The sequence below is a fragment of the Sylvia atricapilla genome, chromosome 3, assembly GCF_009819655.1.
Source record: "Sylvia atricapilla isolate bSylAtr1 chromosome 3, bSylAtr1.pri, whole genome shotgun sequence".
NCBI lineage: Eukaryota > Metazoa > Chordata > Aves > Passeriformes > Sylviidae > Sylvia > Sylvia atricapilla.
This window is the reverse complement of record NC_089142.1, coordinates 77,461,612-77,482,721: the sequence shown is the minus strand read 5'-3', so window position 1 is coordinate 77,482,721 and position 21,110 is coordinate 77,461,612. Positions and strand designations below refer to the sequence as shown.

General features: G+C 41.5%; 1 protein-coding gene across 4 annotated transcripts in view; it reads left to right on the top strand.

Moving 5' to 3' along the window:
* The window catches only part of RASGRP3 (RAS guanyl releasing protein 3), a 58,878-nt gene extending 38,080 nt beyond the window's left edge, over positions 1–20,798 (top strand). For 3 of the 4 annotated variants that reach the window (XM_066315895.1, XM_066315898.1, XM_066315894.1), the window contains 8 exons: positions 5,008–5,085; positions 8,926–9,042; positions 11,264–11,379; positions 12,164–12,311; positions 15,828–15,864; positions 18,321–18,446; positions 18,964–19,328; positions 19,828–20,798. In XM_066315895.1, the coding sequence (XP_066171992.1) occupies positions 5,008–5,085; positions 8,926–9,042; positions 11,264–11,379; positions 12,164–12,311; positions 15,828–15,864; positions 18,321–18,446; positions 18,964–19,328; positions 19,828–19,836 (996 nt within the window). In that variant the 3' untranslated portion in view covers positions 19,837–20,798. The remainder of the gene's footprint in view (positions 1–5,007; positions 5,086–8,925; positions 9,043–11,263; positions 11,380–12,163; positions 12,312–15,827; positions 15,865–18,320; positions 18,447–18,963; positions 19,329–19,827) is intronic. The other variant, XM_066315897.1, reaches the window with a different exon arrangement.
* Positions 20,799–21,110: the final 312 nt, after the last annotated feature.

The window sequence follows — 21,110 nt, the reverse complement described above, 5'->3', positions numbered from 1 at the left end:
TGTGGATATACCTATGGCTTCATTGTAATTACATCCCATGTAATGGGAAAGTCTGGAGAAATTGGAAAACCACCTTCAGTTGTGCCTTGTGTGGAACAACCTGGGAAAAAAGTCTTAATCCTGATTAGTGGAACAGGAAAGAGCAGGCCCTAAATGTTGACCCTTGCAGCAGTTCTTTACCTAAAATTTTGAACTGTAAAGGTAGATATTTATTGTTTTGGTTTTGTAGGGACTGAGAGTTGCTTTCTTGTGACACTCTTTCCCTTCCTGGTCATTTCTAACAGGCTTGGCTTTGAATAGGGGGAAGTGGAACCTCAGGCTTTAGGGAACTGAGCACTAAAAAAGTGAGTCCAAGAGGGTAGAAATTAGACAATGTGAAGTGAGAGATGGAAGCTGAACTCCTGTTATCACTTTCATTAGCTGTTCTCTCTTCTTGGTGACAGCTTGTTTTCCAAAAGGAGCAGAAAGCTAAAGATTTTTTTTTTTAAGACCTTGCAGCTCTTCATATATTCATCATTTTATCATCCTGAGCTCACATAGCATATCTGCTTTTCATTTTTTAAAAAATATTTTCCTTGTTTTCTGTGTTTTCAGCAAAATGACAGGGATTTTATTTGTATTTTTGTATTTCTTTCAGTGTACTCCATTTACTGGGAGAAGTAATTGAGTACATGATGGATGCTTTCTCACTTATGATACTCTGATCCATTCATTCCTAATATAACTCTGCTGACTTTGTTATGGTTGAGCCAATCTGATCATAAAAATTCAAATTGTATTCTGCAATGTTGATTCCAGAGTTGATCAAGGATTATAAATAAGGTAGACAGGTGTCTAAAACCTTTCCAGGGTTATTCTGTCTTCACATCAGTCACTGGAAGTGTAGTTGTGGATCAAGTATGTTTGTGTGGGAGTATTGATTTAAAATGGTGACTTCTGGAAAGGGAAGAGCCAACAAAATTCTATGAAAAGTTCCTGGACCAGAATTTTGATACATACCATGATATGAATAATTTCATTTTTCTTCCTGTATGTGGATTTTGTCTTTATCTGTGTATAAGAATACTTTTTATTTTTTTCACACTAGTCTCTTAAATAGTAATAATAGACTTATATTGTAGATTAAATGTTTCTGTCTATCTTTTTCTTGAAAAGAAAGTTTTAAATTGTTGTCTAGTTTCAGAGAAAGAGGAGAAGAAAAGGGTTGCAACCCAAAGCTGACAAGAACTGACAACTAAAAACAGTTGACTTTGCAGTGTGCAAATAGTCTTTTAGCAGATTTAACCTCCCCTGCTGCCTAAATCATCTCCAGTTTTCAGAGCATGAAGAACAAATCATTCCTTTTATTGCTGCGTCTTATCTCTCTAATGTCAACTGTAAAAAATTTTTTCCATCTTTACCTTATTTAGAGAACCTCACTTTCAAATCTACTAAATGTGTGTAAATGTGTAGAATGCTTTCCAGTTGTGTGTGAATTGGATGGCCCGACTGTTTCTTCCCTTCTGCTGTTTTCCCACTGAGCAACTTATGCCTGGGCAAGCTTTAAGTCAGTCTCTTGTCCTGATAAGCAATGTGTAAATCTTTTGCCTGGCCTCCTCCCGTGCAGTGTTGCCTTTTACACCACACTTAGCAAGTGCCTGGCCTGTATTTGCTTGACAAGTAAATCACTGGGTATTGGTTGGCTAGTCCAACAACATGCACAAAAAAGATAAAATGGGCATTCCATGGGCATGCTGGAATATGGTCTGGTTTTTCTCTACCTCAGTGGTCGAGTCCTCTTTGCTCTAAGGGAGATGATATTTCAAGTGGCTTGGAAATGGGGATATTTGGGAGATTTTGATAAGAGCTGTGAAGTGAGAACTTGGGTTAAATGCTTGGGTGAGAGGTGGGTAGCAAAATTCAGGCTAATTTCTCAAGGGGCTTACAGGCATTTTAAAGATGCATTTTGCATATAGACCAAAAGGGTTCATGGAGAACAAGAGGACTCTTGGTTTCAGAAGTAGCTGCTGAATGGTCAACATTTTGGAAAGTTGGTCTTCTCATGCCTTACATGTCTGCACACAAACTTAGAAATCTGCTTTCCCCCCATACCCCTCCACCCCACCTCATCTTTTTGTAAGCATCAAAAGTCAGCTTCTAGCTCACAGAATTTTAGCTTTCAACAAGCAGCTGAAAGGAGCCAGCATTTGCCATGGAAGTTAGCATGCCACAAACAAGGGAGATGTTTGCTGTACGGACAGCAGGGACACATTCCAGACTGACTGGCACAGACTGTGAAAGCGGAGTGGGATGCAACTCCTGCCTTGTGTTGTGTAATTGAGTCTAAATGAGTAAATGTGTATGTAAATGAGTTACATGGGCAAGCGAGGTAAATGTGTCACAGTTCAGCTGCCAGCCAGCCAGAGTATGGTACATGAAGATGGACTCACTTCTTAGTGACTGATTGCTCCTAGTCTGTGATTATTCCTCTTTTTCTGACTTACTGGCCACACTTGCTCCACCTTCACTGAACTTTGTACCTGGTTCTGTACCACTCCCTGGAATCCAAAATGTGGAGCTAAGAAGCAGTGAAAGAGGACCTAAACACAAGCTTGGCAGTGCAGCAGAGAAGAAAAAGAGCTTTAATGACAGTTTTGCCATTAGAAACCTTATATTTGGTAAGGATGCTGCTTAAGGGATAACCTTACCTGCTGTGCAATATTTCCACACTGTTTTGTGGTATTTTTACAGTGTGAATATACATATTTCATCACTTTCTGTGGATTGGAAGTGGATCTCAGTTTCTCAACTGGACCACAGTGTATTTATATGAACTGTGTTAAAACTTATTTGTGCCATCATTTTTCTCTCACTATTTTTGTGTCTCAGTATCTATTTACCTAACCTGTTCTGAGACTATATGCAAATGACTGGAAAGTCCCAGTCATTTGTACAGTCTAGTGAAGAGAAAAAGAACTACCTAAACAATCAAACTGAAAGTCACCCTCCCTAAATTGTGTTCAGTAAGTTCCACTCAGAAAAAAAAAAAATAAGTCATGCGTTTCTGATCACTCCCCTACCTTTCTCAATGCCCCTCCAAACTGCTCAGAAAAAAAAAAAAATAGGTCAGCAATGATAGTCAAATTAGAATAGAAACTGCCACTCACTATAAACTTTATTCTAGGAAAATTCTTATTATACTTTATCAGAGAAAAACTGTAAATAAAATATAAAATGAATGCTTACATAACTGCATAGTAATCGTGCTTGTAATTTCTGTGCTAATGTATGAAAGTTCTGAACTAGACAATACCTTGTCCAATGCATGCTTACACATTGTGCCTAATGAAGTTATATCCACTGCTTAAGATAAGGACATATAATTCAGGGAGGGAGAGATACAAGCTTGCTCAATAAATACTAATATATTTCCACTCCCAAATCCACACCCAGTTCATCTGGCCTGCTGAGAAAACTGTGCTCTTTCACAGGAACCAGACAACACCTTTTGGACTACCAATTCTGCTCTTACTGCCAGTCTGACCTGATAACATCATGCCCTCCAACTGAGTGCTGCTTATTTTATGCCACTAGGGAACCTCACAATACAGTCACTGAACATCTCACCACAGGAACAATATTTATTACAGCACTTACTGGTTCAATTTTGGCTTTATGAGAGGCTCTTACCTAACCCTGTGACAGCAGCATGCTGGCTGGGTAAAGGAACCTGCAGAATGCACGGCCTTTCACTGTGCCCTTAATTTCAAAGTGCAAAAATCAGCAATGTTTCAGCTAGACAAAACGAATAATGTGATCTCCAGACTTCTCTAAAGCCAGGTGTTTGCTTTGGGAACCTATCTTGGGAAAGGGCACAACTTGTGTCTTACTCACTGCACAAAATCGTGCCTAAAAGAGGGTGGTTCTTAGAGGTGGTTCTGCAGTATCATTGGTCCTGCTTGCTACTCACTTGGCACTTCAGCTTCTCTAAAAAACCCCTTCTGTCACAGTCATTTAGCCAGCAGTAATTCTATCTGTCTGCTTGGGAACATCCTTTTAACTCAATCATAGCTTAACTGGGGATTTGCAGGGTGGATGATAACTTCAAATCGTGTCAATTCTTCAAAGCCAGTCAATGCAGGAACATGATCACAGGACATATGCAATGTTTGTTTCCTCTCATTGTAAAATATTACTACAGTGTTGATTACCTTTCTCCTTCAACACTCCAAAAGAGGAGGAATTTACTACAGACATTGATCAGTGCAAGACCCCAGGTGCCAAAGTAAAAACAGATTCATCCTACTTTAAGCATATTTTAGTACCTTCTTTTTTTCTCAATAATTCCTCTAGGGAAAAGAATGAGAACATGATAGAAAAATCTTTGAGTTATCTAGAAACAGCTGGAAGGCAATTTGCCTTACTTGCTGAGAGGCCAAGCTGGACTAAACTGGGACTGCTCTCAGTCCACCTTTTTGCATCAACAGCAGTGGCAAATCCAGCCTGCCTCTCCCAGGCCTCTGTCTGCCCAGGGCTTTCCAGAGAGGTGTTTGCTGCATGGGCTGATCTTCTTGACCCTTCTTGAGGAACAAAATTTAACCAGAAAAAAATCTTAAATCCTTCCAGCCTAGCGCCTCTATGACTACTGTCCTGAAGTTTTTGCGTTCACCAGGTTGTTGCTCTGAGATCAATGAGCATTGAGCTGCTAGAAGAAAGTGATTTGTGGAGGGGTGGCCTTTGGAGCCAATGTCCCTCTCTGCATGAGGTCAGCATGCTGTCCCTCTCACCTGTGGGGTCAGGGTGAGGGCTGTGCCTGACCTGAGCAGCAGCGTGTGCCTCACCAGCCTGGGTGCTGTTCACGCCGTGGAAATCCACTTTCCCAGCAGCTGCACGGGGCTTTGGCATGTTCCTGAGCTCAGAGTAGCAAAACATTGTGTTTACTTTCAGTGGGAGGTATATCTCAGCTTACAAGCCTGTCATGTCCAAGCCATGTAAAAATCACTCTTTTCCCTTCTTTCTTACATACAGCTGTCCCTGGACCTCTACCACACTGAGGATGATATCTACAAGCTCTCGCTGGTGCTGGAGCCAAGGAACTCCAAATCTGTACGTCATCTTTTACTGCATTTTGACATCTTGCTGATTTTGTCTGCAAGCAGTTGATTGAATTTTTAAATGGCAGTTAATATGTTTCCTAATTCATATGCACATAAAGCTTTTTAGGGTTATACTTGTGTAGAAAACACAGGCACTAATTATAGGTTTTAGTGCTTATTGGGAGAAGTAAATAGTGGAACATGCCAGACTTCAGTGCTAATTATTTTTCAACAAAACCTCTGCAAGTCCTGGAAAACAAAATTCTGCTTTAGGTATATATCCTTTATAAGTTTATATCAATTATTTATTGTGTGACCCTTAGCTGATTTTCTGGATGCTGGTGCTGTTACATAGAATGACACTGAGTTAGAAGATTTGTTTAAGGCAAGGCAAATAATTACTGTAGTATTCTAAAATTGTTTGCTTAGGTGTAATTTGCTGCATCTTGAGCTATCAAGCAATGTTTAAACAGATGAGAATAGATATTAATCTTTATTTGTTTTTTTGCAACTAAAGAGAATGTTGCATTCATGCATTTTTCTTTATTTTTGAAAATCGAACGATACAGATAAGTCTCATAATTAGTAGTTGAATTTCACTTCAATTATTAATCTTTCTTCTGCTGCCAAAGGCTGGGGACTCTGCTTTCCTCTGAGCATTTCTTCAGTGTGTTAACATACTTATTACCGTCCATATCCAGCCTGTGATGCTCTCAGACTGAGCCCTCTGAAGTCTGACAGCAGCAGAAGCTGAGGGTGGCTGGAAATGCTTCACAGGAGGTGAGAGCAGGGTCCAGGAGCCCGAGATGATGCGTTTCAGTGCTTTTCAAAGTTTGAAGCATTCTTAAAAGCAAGCGAGGAAGCAAAACCCTTTAATTTCCAAGTATAAGGCTTCTCTGGGGTATAAAATTGTTAATCACTCTTAGAGACCAGTTTGAGGACTACATGTGTGTGCTCCCAGCTATGTCTTAGGAGCAATGATAAGGAAACTAATGGGTATTTCCACAGCCAACACTAGCTCAGCTTCAACATTTGAAATTTCTTTACTGAGTTTCCAGTCCTTGTTGCATACAATTTGGCCACAACAGTTGCTGTTCATTTCAGTCATTCTGGGTGCCTCATGCTCTCATTACTGCCAGCAGAGTTGAAATGTTACAGCCCTATGCTGTGGAAGGACTAACGGATTGCTACTGTAAATGAAGAAAATTATCACATTGCTGCTTTGATCTCCAGCCTGAGCTATAAGCAGGACAAAAGCAATATAAACAAAGCTGTGAACTTTAACAGTGCCCAGCAGTTGTGGGAGACTTCTGCATAAGGATCAATGAACAGCCAGTGACATTGAGCTATTGCAGCACCCTGATGGGTAAAAAGCTGCAGCTGAATCGACAGAAGCTGGACTATTTGGAGCTTGCTTCTCTTTGATGGAGTGCCAAAGCACACAGGCCCTAATAGAGGGGGAAGAATCTGTAGGGCTCTTGTATGTGGAAAATATTGTCAAAGGCAACGTGGCAGCATAGTTATGTCATTCCAACTACTCCACACTTTATTGTTATATGGGTAGCCCTCCCATGCAGGTGCACCATGGAGGAAATGCCTCATGCTGCTGCAATCATTTCTGAGGCAAAAGTAGGAGGTGATCTTTTAGCATAGGAGTCTGCTGTCAACAGGGACTTGAGCAAGCCTTTCCTTCTGCTGAAGCTGGGAGGAGACTCAGTGCAGCAGCCTGACAAACCACTGAGGAATGACCACCAGCTGCAGTACAGCACCTCCTTGTCAAAGTGTCCTGCTTTTCCACACCCATTAGTGATCTTGTTGTTGGGAGTTTTTACTAATGCAGCTGTTATCTAGAGGACAACTCTGCCAGGTACAATTATGTCACTGATGATGCACTTAAGTGATTTTTTTTTTTGTTTTTCCATAGAATTCATTTCAATACCAAAATATAGAGATGTTTGCAAACATCTGAAAACGCTTTCTCAGTCTACAATACCATGGTCCTAGTGCTGGTGAAATAAATGGGAGATACAGTCTGAATCACAAGCTGCATGACCAGAAAGAGTGTTATGGAACATTTAATGAATTCAGCTTGGTAGTATCTGGACAGGCAGTTAGCACCTTTCCTCATATCATGCATTTCAAATACACAAATAAAATCATGGTTGTTCATTTGAGTCTATGAGTGCAATAGAAGGACCAAATATTTCCCTTTGGCTAGTGGTGAGTAACATGAGGATTTCATTGCAACTTGTCAAAAAAACATAAAATTTGAATGAGGCTTCAAATGGAATAGCCCAGAAGGAGGAGAAAAGGCTCCAATGGCTTCAGTCTCTTTCTGCCGCTGTGCACTCAGACCAGCAGATGTTAAAAGCTCCCCATGAGGAAATCTAGCACCACACTGACACTTTTAATACAGATGCTTTGAGTCAGTGCTTTTGGCAGATAGAGCTGGATGTCCAGGTTCACTTCCTTCTTATGGAAATTGAATCTTGTTGATATCAGGGTGTTTTCCTCCCAAACTTGTGCACATTTGTATGGGTCAAAATTTATCAAGGCATTGATAAAAGCCATTCCAACAGTTGAAAAAGGAAAAGACAAATTAATAAAGCAGCCCACTAACAAATCTTTTTTTTTCTTTTCCAATCAAACACAGTAAAATATGAACCTGTGATCATTTCTCATCTGGATGTCAAAATTTACAACACCACTGTTATACACAATGATACCTGTAACATCTGTATGTGTTTTAATTGTCTCACTTTCAAGTCACACCAGTTCAGAGGGAGACACATGAGACCCAGATTCTTTGCTCATCAGCTAACACAGGAGCCTTCTGAGATTGTGAACCCTCTCCCTTCTGATCCAAAACACACTGAATTTTTTCTGCTTGGCGCTGCTTCGCCTGCTAGATGTCCAGTGGCAGATGCTGGGAAAGGCCAGTTTGTCTTGCAGTGTTTTTCATGCTAACTTGTTATTTTTGAATCCTTAGCTGAAAATGTATTCAGGTTTGTCCTATATTTTCTACTTGAAGAACCTGAGCTGCATTCCAGAGTTTCTCCCAAAGCACTGTAGTGGTGTGGAGGGAGTTGGGCTGTGAGCTCTGTGCATCCAGTGAGCTATCAGCTACTGTTTTGTCAAGACCAAGACATTTTTAAAATAAAGTAGTCTGGCTGGTGTTATCTGCAGAGCAAGTCAAAGGTTAGAGCCTTTCTACTCAAGCTGACTAGATGAATCAAGCTGTGCATCCTGGCACATCTCAGCTGGAAACCAGCAGGATTGCTGAGCACAGTTCTGCCCCTGCTTCTGCTGTCAGCATCCTGCTGTCTTGCTGGTGCCACACAGAACAGGAGTATGAACTTATACAGGTTGTGGCAGTCCCTTGCCTACTTTCTGGGCATGCCCTGTCCCCAGCAGGGAGTTGGGGCAGACTGTGGTGATCTCCTCAGAGGTTTTACTGAGGAGAAAAACAGGTTTCTGGGCTTACCTCTTTCTGATGCCCACTGTGTTCACAAACCCTACAGACCCTCCTTCCTTCCCTGTTCCTTGAAGTCACATCGCTGTTGAACCCTCTGGAGATGTCCATGAGGAAAGACAGCCTGGGTTTGCTTCTGAGCTCCCTGGGTGGTGGCAGTATAGCTGCAGGGTGCCACAGAAAGCCTGACTGAAGCTGTTAGTGAGGACAACCAGCCCTTTAAAACCTTGCCTGACGTTTTGCTGAGCACGTTTTTACAGCACAAGTCCCCAGTAGTTTGCAGTTGTAGATGTGACATTTTGAGCTGCTTTTTTATAACAGGAAATTCAACTTGTTAATTCAGATTTGAGAATCCTTGTGTTCTGCTCCATTTCTCAGCAGCCTACCTCCCCAACCACCCCCAACAAGCCAGTAGTGCCACTGGAGTGGGCATCTGGAGTGGTACCTAAGCCTGACCCTACAGTCATCAACAAGCACATACGGAAACTGGTGGATGTAAGTATCTGGAACATTACACTGGTCTAAAAGAATGATAGATTTGATATTTTCATCATTATAATTAATTTCGAGCTTATGATGGGACTGTTATGGTTGGGGTGAATTTCAGACATGCCATAGCAAATTCAATCTGTTACTGCTATGTTCAGAAATGCTTATTTTATTCCTGCAATCAGCAATAGGATTAGTAAATAGGTTTCTGGGTGGAAAAGGAGCAGACTTTCAGAAGCATCCAAAACCTAACTGCTGTTTAATAGGTTTGTCTAGCAAATATAAATTTAGAGGGCAAAGTTTAGTTTTTGGAGCTCTAGCCACACAGTTCATGTCTGGTAACAGACAGCTGAAAGGAAAGCAACTCAGAAACAAGGTCTCATACATTAATAGGTCCAATAAACTTTTCTGTAAACTCTATTTCTGGTTTTCAACTTGCTGTTATTTTACTTTCCAGAGCATGTTATGTATGGTAAAGATGGCATTATCTTGGTGTCACTTTAAAAATGTGGACGTGAGGTCAACACAGAATTATAGCTGGGATCTTCTAGCTTCAGTTTAGAAGGTGATGTGTTGTGCTAGGTGATCTAAACAAAGCTAAACACCTCTAGATTCCTTTGGAGAGACTGAACGTTTCTTCCTGCTTTCTACAAATTAATAACTAACTCTGGGAGAAACAATTAAATTCTGACTTTGTGTTACAGATCACTAATTTGATATATATTGTTAAGATAACCTAAACAAACTCTTCAGTCCTCTCACCCAGACTTCAAATATATCTTGTAGTTTACTTTTTTGTACATACCCTTTTTTAAAAAAGTTTCATTTTTCTTCTGCTGTGGGATGCCAGAAATGCACATACTCCTTCCTGAATTGCTTTTGTTAGTGCCGTATGTGTTGATAAAAATGACTCCACATCCAAACCTCTCTTTGATAACTTGTTAATTAGAAAGTCTGTCACAATTCCTTAATCGTTCCAGAATGTGCTGGGTGGGGGGTTATGTTTGTTCCTATAGTTGAGAGAGTTGAAATTCCCCATTCCACAATTTTGGCCTGGTTCAAGACATATGATCTAGAGTTTCACAGGATTAAAATATGATTTGGGCTTTTATGGATACAGCTTACTAAAATGCTCACATCACTCTGTACAGCTGTTTTCACTTTGCCAATATTTGTTTTTTACTTATTGCTTTGGGTTGTGCTTTTAGCCATTGTTTTTAGTACAAAAAGTGTTGAATACTACTTGGGTCTGTGTTTTTGTTCCTTCTTTATGATGTTGTTTTGAAGTCTGCCAGTCATTGGCTACAGTCATTTGATAGAAATGGGTTTCATCAGGTTCTTGTTAAAACAAGGACAATACAGATGCCCTTCAGGGGTCTTGGTATATCAATTTAGTGTCTTTATCAACAAAATTTTAATTTAATGAAGGAGTCTGTACTTCACTATGTGCCTCTCAGACAGTCACGTTGACTTTGACATTCATGTTTTTCCCACCACCACTGCATATAGCTTTAACACCCCTTGCACATCTCTTCCAACAGGAAGACAATACAGTAACTCCTTAGCAGCTAAGGAGGGCATCCATCAGTGCATGTGACCCTTTAAATTTGTTCCCATGTCTGTTTTTACTTAGTGGTGGATTGGGATGGGCTGATGGAAGAGGATGGTTGTTAGACACAAATTGCTCATGATTAGGCTGTCAAAATATTCGTACACAAAATAGATTGAAACAATACTGTGGCAGAGTAGTGGTCACCACCTAAAAGAGAAACGAAGCCAAAACCATCTGAAATGCTCGTGGGAAGGCTGCTGTTGTTTTTGTTTTATTTCTTCTTTTTTTTATGATTAAAAAGTATACTTAATGAAGCAAAGGGAATATGTCATCATCTGAGGCAGAATTTTAGTAATATTTCCAACAAAGAAGAAAAGTAAAACAGGAATAATTATGTGTGTAGAGGTGTGGAGGATCATCACTAGATAAATGCTGATGTCAAGTTTTCTTTTAAAATTAGCCATTTTTTCCATAGAGTCCAATAATATGCACATCAAAATACGAAGCAAAATTAAAAGGAATACAACCTTCCTAATTATAATGCAGATGCAGCAGACTATCTGAATAGCTGGATAGAACATTAGGTTAGGTGTAATTAAAATGTTGAAGAGGCTGGTATAGATTCAGAATAGGCTAGATGATAGTACAATAATTTATTTCTTTTTTTTCCCCCAGTCTGTCTTTAGGAACTACGATCACGACCACGATGGTTATATATCTCAGGAAGACTTTGAAAGTATAGCTGCCAATTTCCCCTTCTTGGACTCTTTCTGTGTGCTGGACAAAGATCAGTAAGCTTGGAGATTTCTTTGTGGTGTTTCTTTTTCCCTTTTCCTCAATTTAAAAATTCAGAAAATACTAGTATTGAAGAAATAATGTCTCCCAAGTTTCTTGTGCCTGACAAGATTACTGAAAGCTGAATTCTGTTATCATTTAAAATCCTATACTCTAGTCAGTTCTTTAAGTCCCAGATTGGAGTCCTGCTTTACCTGATACTTTAAAAGTCATTTATGTAATAACTTAATGACAAATTCCTGCTGGGACTGAGTCAAAAGCTTTAAGTACTGTGAAACTACAGTGGAGATACCCTATCCAGACCAGGCATCAGACTGATGAAACAAATAAGTTCTGTACAGCACAGGGGAAATGAGTGCATGTAGCAGAGAGGGAGTAACAAATATTCTAGAAGGTATATATAACATAAATTCCCTAGCCAGCTGGGCTTGATAATTCTTCTTGTCCAGAATCTCCTTGGCTGTGAAGGCTGGTGGCCAGCCAGAGGCACAGACACTTGTTCTGTCCGAGCAGCAAGTAAAGTTCCTTCATTTAGTGGCCTGGTCTGTGCTCTCACACCTCTAACAGGTGAGACAACAATGTTCATGCTGTAAGTTCAGTGTGACAGTTTAAAGAAAGAAAAGAACCACAAGGGCTTTAAAGTTTTTTCCTTCTAGGACTGTCGCAGCTCTTTCAAAGGATGCGCTTTGTGTGCTGCATGCTTTCTGCAATGAGAAAACGCCAAGATTTTCAGTGCCATGAGCAGTGACAGATCTACTCCACTTTTTATTTCCCTTACAGAGATGGTCTTATAAGCAAAGAAGAAATGATGGCTTACTTTCTGAGAGCAAAATCACAGTTTCAGTGTAAAATGGGACCAGGGTTTATTCATAACTTTCAGGAAATGACCTATCTTAAACCAACTTTCTGCGAGCACTGTGCAGGATTTGTAAGTATGATTTTAATAATAGTATGTCTTAAAAACAACTTTTAGGCTTTTATGTATATGGGGTGGAACTGGCTCCGTACATTGTTAAAATCTCTTGGCCAAATAATATCTCATGGCATTCAGAAGCACAAAACATTTACTCATGTTGTAGCTGTGCTATCCAGTTTTGATTTAGTGGTTTCTGAAAACTGGCATTCGTAAAAATTTTATTTGTAAGAATTTGAGGGGGGAACAAAATTACATTAGCTAAAGGATGTTAGAGACTAAATGAATGGTCTTATTTGGTTTATCTTAAGTTCTTTAATTTGGCTTGATTTCCCATGTAAACAGGCTCAAGGGAAAATAGATGTCTGGAGCAGAGGATGTAGATGAGGCAAAAGCTGTTCTTTCTCAGGAAATGGCACATGACAACATAGATATATTCATAATTCTCTGAATGGCTGTAACAGCCCTAATTTTCTCTCTATTGAATTAACAGGTCTTCTAATTCGGTAAAGAAAGCAAAAGTGCTTCCAGCAGTTCTGTACTACAAGAATTTTTAGAATTCATTACTTGGGGGTCTTTTTAAATTTGCTTTTAGTCTCAGCCATAACTTACCAGATGTCACTTATTAAAGTGCTCTCTACATATCTGGGAAAGAACTGGTCTTATGGACATTTGTGTTGCTTGTAAACCTTCTCTAAGTGTTCCACTTCTAACCAAATATAGTAAAAGATAAAGAATTACTATGATATGGAAGTTACTTTAATGGACACACTTTGCTGAAATCAAATGTCCACATTTAGACAGCTAAAGCAGTAAGGGCAGAGGGCCATGGCCTCTGTTTGTGAGTGGCTCACATAACAGGCTGTAAGCTCAGACCCTGTCCTTGCTCTCCAGAACAGACCTGCCTCTGCACTTGGCAGTAACTTTATTCCATGATCTTTTCCACTAAGCAATATTTCTTCACGGTTGAAAGTAACAACAACAGAACAGCGGAGCGCAGAAATGTGCCTCCTTTCAGACCCGCTCTGGCACTCCTGTCTGCTCCGTGCTGCCATTTGTCACTGACGTTTTAGTGTCAGTTTTGTTTGGATGTTTGAAGCCCGTATCGCAACCACTGCACTGATTAATGCCATGAGGAAGCAGGAATTCTGCCTATTTCCGCCAGGGCTGCGAGAGCTCTGGAGGTGACATGGTCAGTGCTGACGTGGGAGGGTGATGGTGGGTCTGGAACTGACAGCTCCAGCAGGCCCGTGGGGAGGGACAGCCACCAGCCTGAGCCTTTTGTTCCAGGCTGCCTTGAGAAGACGTCATTGCGTTCGTGACACTCAGTGCGTGTTTGGAAAGCTTCCACAGCAAAGCAAGGCCCAAGGACTGCCCTGAAATGTCCTCTCCTGCAGATATTTTCCTCCTGCATCTATTTTCTAGTTGGCCATTGTTAGATTTTTTTCACATCTCCCTGATTACATCCAGTGCAGGAATACAAATGAGTAAGGGGTTGTACAGGAAATGGAAATAAGGTCATTTTTCCTGTCAGCTCACTGAAGTCATTGGCATTGTTCTGTGGATGAGTTGGACTGAGAGGACAGGAACCAACTACAGAATCTGCTGCATATTTGTTCTGCTTTTCAGTGCTACTCATCCATGGGTGGAAACCTAATTTCAAACTGATGCACTGATTCACAGTCAAAATAATGTGCACTGACCATGCAGCAGGATGGATTGACATGACAGGGCAATGCACACAGTTATTAAAACGATACCAACTCTGAAGGTCAAGCTAAGACCTAATGCCATTAAGCAGCACAAAGTTGATATGCCCATGGCCAGTGGCAGTTCCGTCCCAAAGCTTGAGTTGCACCACGTGGCAGGGTAGGTGACCGCCCGTCCTGCTAAGCTTTATAATCTGAGTTTGCACAGATCCTCTTACCTTGGAGCTGGCTCAAGCCAGCTTTGCAGCAAAGCTGTGTCAGACACATTCAAAGCTTTAGGTCAGAATTCATGACACAACCCTTCAGCTAAGCTTTCACTACGGTGTGTCACCACAACCGTGGTGCCAACTTTGAGTGAAGGAAGGGCCAGAGATAAGAAGATGAAGAGTGGGGAGAGAGGTCTCCAGTGGGAACAGATTAGAGCTTAAATGAAATAAGTAACAATCCATGTCTCTTACAGTGATCCTGTAAAAAAGAGATCTGGGAAAACAGGTCATTGTTGCTCTTTCAAGAGGGACTGGCATGCTCCCCTTTTGCTGCCTGAGCACAGCAACTGTGTTCACTGTGCACATATATGGCATTAGCAAGAAAAGAATAAGCCACAGGCCTTCTATGGACCCAGCTTCCACTGTTGTCCTTTTGCTTTTGTTCACCATTCTTCTACTTTGGCTAATCTATTTTTGCTCTCTCCAGACCCCCGTTTTCGCTAGTTTTTTCTTTTGTGCAGTGTGTGAGGTGTCTCTTTTCCTCACCCAGAATCTTTCCATTCTGTTTATTTTCCTCTTTCCTTTGTATTGTGAATGATCTTGATCTCTTCCTTTTGAACCTTTCTTTAATGACCATATTCACCCCCTGCTCTCTGTGCAGGGGTACTTATCAATCTGGTGAGGAGCTGCACACAGCTGCCTGGATGTGCTCACACTCCCTGCTGAATGAGTTCAGGAAAAACAAACTCCAGAGCTCCCCGGTTTTTTCCTTTCATTCTAGAGTTTAAAACTGCCCCTTTCTCTCACTGCCTCTCAAGACTGGAAGTGCTTGTTTTTATAATGCCATGGTTGTAGACACAGTGCTTTTGAGTACATAGAAAACAATTTGCTAGGGAGTTTCCCTGTTTCCAAGCAATCCTGGTTACTTGGAAATGAAAGCTTCCCAAAAGTGGGACCACACACACTGGCCCTTGGATGTTTAGTGTTTGGTAGTTGCAAGTGTGTATCGACAAGAACAGTTTCTGAGGGAAGGCAAAGATGGAATTTAGTGGCTTTTCTGCCTGTTTCATTCTTCATTTGTTTATGGTTTTTTTGTTTTTTTTTTTTTTTTTTTAAATTGGGAAAGGCAGATGCACAAATCAGATTGCTATGTCTAGGTATGCTGGGAACCAGTATGGGAACCAAGAACATAGTTTTTATCTGCAGTGGTGTTTTCTTCTGCTGTGTTTGAACATGATGGGCCAGTGATGTATCTGGAGAATGGATGTGCGCAGGAAATTCTCCTGCAGATAACATTAAGGGAGCCTAGAAGCACACTCTGCTGTTTTCACTAAGCTTGATATGATAGCACATTTTAACCCATTCCTGGAAGCAAATGTCATCTGTATCTCTCCTTCTCTGGTTGTCCCATTACTACGAGTAAGTAGCAGAAGTAAGGGAGAAGCCACACAAGTCTTATCACAATTAGAGGGGGAGGTCTGCCTGACAGGAAGGGTGTTAAGAGCAGTTGTATCCTGTTTGTGCTTTTGTAGCCATTGGTACTTCCTCATTGTGACCTTGTTTTCCTTCCAGCTTTCTTTTCTGGTTCCTTGACGTTCTTTTGTCTTTCTTTGCAGCTCTGGGGTATAATCAAACAAGGCTACAAATGCAAAGGTAAATAAATATTACAAGGATTTTTTTCAAGCTATGGGGGGTGGGGTTTAGTACAAGTCAGTCATAATACCTTTAACAAAAATGGCATTTGCTCAAACACCTCTTGCATCTACACTTGGTACTGTCCATGAGCAATGACTGCTGGTACCCTGTGAAGTTTCACTGCATTAGAGAAAATACCACCCAAAGGAAAGCACAGATTCTGTGAGATAAAGGTCCAAAGCTGCTCCTGACTCCTTGAGATGTCACTTTCTACCAGTGAAAACCTTGTAAATTGGAAAACCAAGTGTTCTTATCCTAACACGGAGACGTCCTGAAATATATCCCCTGAGACTCAGGTCAGGAAAACGTCTGCTGGCAACAGTTTGTCATGTATGTCCATGTGCCTGTAGGGAAACCTACTTGAAATTTAATAGTGGCTGAGCTAGAAATAGAGAAATATTTAATTCCTAAACTGCTCAGCAGATCTCTTTGCAAGATCTTCTTCAGACATTCAGCTTATAAAAAAATCCTAGAACTCTTACATGCCTCTCCTTGGCCTTCATAAAATACTTAATTTCTTGCGCAGTACTTACACCATATTAAGCAGGTCAGACCAAAAAAGGCATTGTAATGGTCCTCATTGGGTTTAGAATCCTGGACATATTTATTTCTCAAGCAGCCCAACTCTGGATGAAGGGCTCTGTTGATTTTCATAGCTATAGCTGCATCTCAGTTATTCACAGGAGAACATTCACATTTGTACTCTTTTCCCTTGGTCTTGCAGAGAGTCCAAGAACAAGGATAAAGAATTCACAGTAATTTTTTTTAGGATACACCTTACTTCTGTCTCTCTCCAGCCACAAACCTCTTCCTCAGAGTGGGATGGGGCAAATGTCCGTGGCTAAATCAACACAAGTAATTCAGATATTCCTGACTGCTGTCATCTTAGAAGCTTTGAAAGGGCTGGTTGCAGTCCAAAGTGTTACTGGTAGGATGAGAAAAGGAAGGTAAAGTTTTGCCACACCAACCTGTAAACTCAATCTGAGATCTGAAAGTTGATCTTCTGTCCTGCATCACTGCCTGTAGCAGTGGCCCGGTGGAGACTGAGCAAAAGTGGTTCTGTAAAGTCAAAGTTACAGGCGATGAAGCATGAAAGTAGGAGAGCAGAGCTGCTTGCTCAGGTCCTGCAGTGGCCAACAAGCGTGAGGGTGCTGCTTTTGTTGCAGCAGCTGCCAGCTGCTCTGTGTTCCAGCATCACTGCAGTGTGACAGCATTAGGGCTGAGCTCTGTCTTTGATCCTCTGTTTGAACCTGTAACACAGCAGGGGGAGGAAGGGAGTTCCTCCTTTCAGGCCTGCAACTTACCCCAGCACTGAGAGTAAGGAGATAAAAGCTAGGCTGTGTGGTCTGCAAGTGATGGAAGGAATCCTGCACTTCAAGACAAACCTTTTGTGTGTCTGAGGGGGTGTGTTACCTTCAAGGCAGAGAAAACCAGAGCTGGGCATGTACTGCTGCATTAATCGTATGAACAAGGTGTGGGCAGAGACCAGAACTCTTACCCATCATGCCAGCACTGCTGCCCTGAGCAGAGTGCTTCTTACAGCAGAGTCATAAATGCAGCACCTTGACAATGCTCACCTAGAACAAAATGTTAAAATGTTGGGCTATGGAGCAGCAACAGAGAAACAAGGGAGATGGGAATTTTCGAACAATGGAAAAGGATACAGAGAGAGAGAGAGAGAGAGCTTGTGTTTGGGGCACATCCTCCACCCTTCAGCCCTTTTTTGCAGATAAGATCCCTACTCCAGCCACTGGACCCACCTCCAGCCATTTATTCAGATAAATGTACCTAGTGATGATGCATCCACAGTGATTTAAATCCCAGCAGAGGCTTGGAGCGCAAGTATTCAAAAAGTCTTGCCTGGGTGGATGATACACTTCCACAGAGTTCATTCATGTGCTAATGTTGCTTACTGAGCTACTTAGACTAGTTTTAACCTAGAGTAGTCTACACTGACCTCCAGCAGGTCTTCCAGACACTCCGGGTATGGATGCTCTGGTGTCTTCTAACCAAACCTGTTTACTGTAATGGGCCCTGCTGGGTCAAATAAAAGCCAACCAAAGAAATAACCACTCCTCTTGGAGGGACTCATGCAGTAGAACAGAAGTTTTATGCATGGCATACACAGGATCATATCATTCCATCTCTCTTCCTTTAGAGTATTTTATGATTAAAATATCACGTTCCCTCTTGTATTCTGCTGCCCTTTTCCTATCAATGACTGTCATGGAAATGGTCCATTTTTTTCTAATGCCCTTGACACCAAATTATCCATTTCTGTAAAGCCCTTCACACCTTCTGTCAAACTTTTTGTTCCTTCAAAGTCCTTTCTTGGTATCTGTCTGCTAATAGCCCTGAGGGACTACCAGATACTTGTGGCTTTCCATTTGATGACTTAATTTCTTTCTTTACAGATTGCGGTGCCAACTGTCACAAGCAATGCAGAGACCTGCTTGTGCTGGCATGCAGGAAATTTTCCAGAGGAACTTCAGTAGGCAGCAACCATGGGTCTCTGCCTAGCAGTCCATCTTTGCCTCCAGGTGAGAGCAGTTTTCCTCCTGTTTTAAACCATTCCTGGAATCCTCTCTAATGGCCAGTGTCCTTGCTGCCATTTTTAATTTTTCCTTTTTATCAACACACAGAGCAGCACCTGTCCTTTTCACTGTGCTATGGTTTGTGCTCAGTCCTCAGATTACAACATCCTTTTCTCCGGTTATGGCCTTAGTGTCCTGTCTAAGGCTCAGTACCCTCCTTACTGGCACCCCCATCCCAGCTGAAAAGAAATGAAATTGTACGTCTCCATTTTTGTCACTTAGGAGCAACAAGACATAGGACACAATTCTAGCCCTGCCTTACCCTCTGAGCATGCAGATGGTGAGACAATAAAATCTGTGCACACAATGTCAGAAACAGTTTCCAAGCAGCATATGGATATTGATAATTATAGCACCGCTTCATGTAAGGGGTTACCGCCCCACCTTCCTGCAGGCTTGTTACCTTTCTGTGAAGACCCTGAAGCAGAACACTTAAACAAAACAATTCCACCCTCTCTTTCAGTCCAAGACGAAGTATTTGAATTTCCCAGTGTTGCTGCAGAACACCAGGAGCTTGACGGCAGAGCTATCACCCTTGTCACTGGCTCTTCACGGAAAATTTCCGTGCGGCTGCAGCGGGTGACCACCAGCCAAGCAACGCAGACAGAACCACTCTGGCATGAGCCAGGCTGGAACGATTCAGGTTCCCATACTTTCCCCAAAATGAAGTCCAAATTCCATGGAAAAGCTGGGAAGAACAAAGGCTTCGCAAAGTGGGAGAATGAAAAGCCCAGCATGCAGGCTGACATAGAGCTAGAAGCTGAAGCCCCACAAGATATACAGGATCACAATGGAGTGGAAACCCTCCCAGAAAGACAAGAATCTGAGGTGAGTTCCAGAAAAAGCTAAGAAAGTTTAAAATCTCCTACAATTTGGAGTATCATAAGGTTATTTGATGGATTTCGGGATGCTTTTTCATTCAAATTTGTCACTGCTTCTTGCACAAGATTTGCTTTCAGAAGAATGCTAAATCATCCATAGATCCTGTTCTCCACACTGCAGTACACATTTACTATTTCAGTTTGGGTTTTGGTGTCAGTATATGTATTTTAGGAGCTGGGTACTTTTCATTTTGAAAACCATTAAAATAGCCTGGTGGATACCTGGACACCTTCTGTGCTGTTGTACCCTGCACTGCACAGTTCAGGGCTCCATGATAGACTCACAACAATTACCATTCTGACAAATACAGGAGGTCCAGGCCAGGGCAGGTTATTGACCTGATGATGTCTGTTGCTGTCATCCATAAAGTTTGTACTTCCAAAGCCTCACTCTTTTATTGACCATCTCTGCCAGCATGTAAATGCTTATTTTCTTCTGCTTACAGGATAGCTGATTGCTCACCCTGAAGCACAGAAAAGTAAAGATGACGACTACAGCAAGTGTTGATGGACTGTCACAGACCACATTTGGCCATACAGAGTGTTCCCATACCTCATCCTTTTAAACCCAACCGTTGCCCTGTTTTCTTAGCTGAAAGGTGTTACAAAGCACTATTTATTTTCTCACGAGTAAGCCATTTGGATGAACATTGCACAGCCACAGCAGCCACAGCCACAGTGTTTTCTTTTGTATGACTTCGGTGGAAACTTCCTCTACATGCCAGTGAGGATATATTTGGCCTTCTTTAAATGCACTGCATCATTTTGGTATGTCTGCCAGCAACAACAATGGTGAGGACAGAAGCCAAGCATCCAAGTTTGTTCAATAACACTCCTTTCCCAAGGCTTGTAATGATCGCTTAAGGAAAGAAGTAGGTGTGCGTGTTGATTAAATCTCAAACAAAAATCTCTCACAAAGTCCTCTATACTGAAATTCTTTGCGCACCTGGGGCTTTGAATTTTGGCCATGTTTACATTGCTACAGTGAACGTATTGGTGTTCAGCACAGTGATACCGGTTCCCAGGCTGGGGATCCTTCAAATAGGCAGCAGCTGGCTGAGACTGAAGGAATTCTAAGACACTGTTTGTCTGGTTACACCACAATGGAGAAGGGTCATCTTTTCCAGCACTGATTATGGTAACATTAGCATGCAATAAACATTTTAGTTTTGTGTGTGTGTGCCTGTGGATGTAGGTGGGTGTGATACTTTTCTCTGGTTAGAAAGCTGTACATGTTAAGATTAAATATTCTGAACAGCAATCTCCAAATTGGCAGTTTGCTACGGTAGGATCCAGCACCTGAATCTATAATGGTCTGGGTTGAAGTTGCATTTCCCAGAACCATTAAATTATTGAAAGAAGACAGTGCTCATCTGGAAAAAGAGAGAAAAATAAAGCACAAAACTCAAACCTGAAAGGCTGGCACACATGTTAGTCTTCTTATCCCATTTCCCCACAGCAACAAGGCTGGGCATGTGTGTGTGTATGTAGTACACACTCTGACTTAAAGCCACCCAGTTATAAGATGTCCTACAAAATTCAAGTTATTGCACCCTTCAACACGTTATAAGAGTGATTTCATAGACTTCCCTAACATACAACTGACAGCTGCACTCCTCTGTGGTAATTTGACTGTAAACTGCACTGGAACTACATGATGCCTGCCCAGGTTTGTATCCTGCAGGTTTGTTTTCCAGCACAACCAGTAGCAATAGTAAATCTGTGGAGA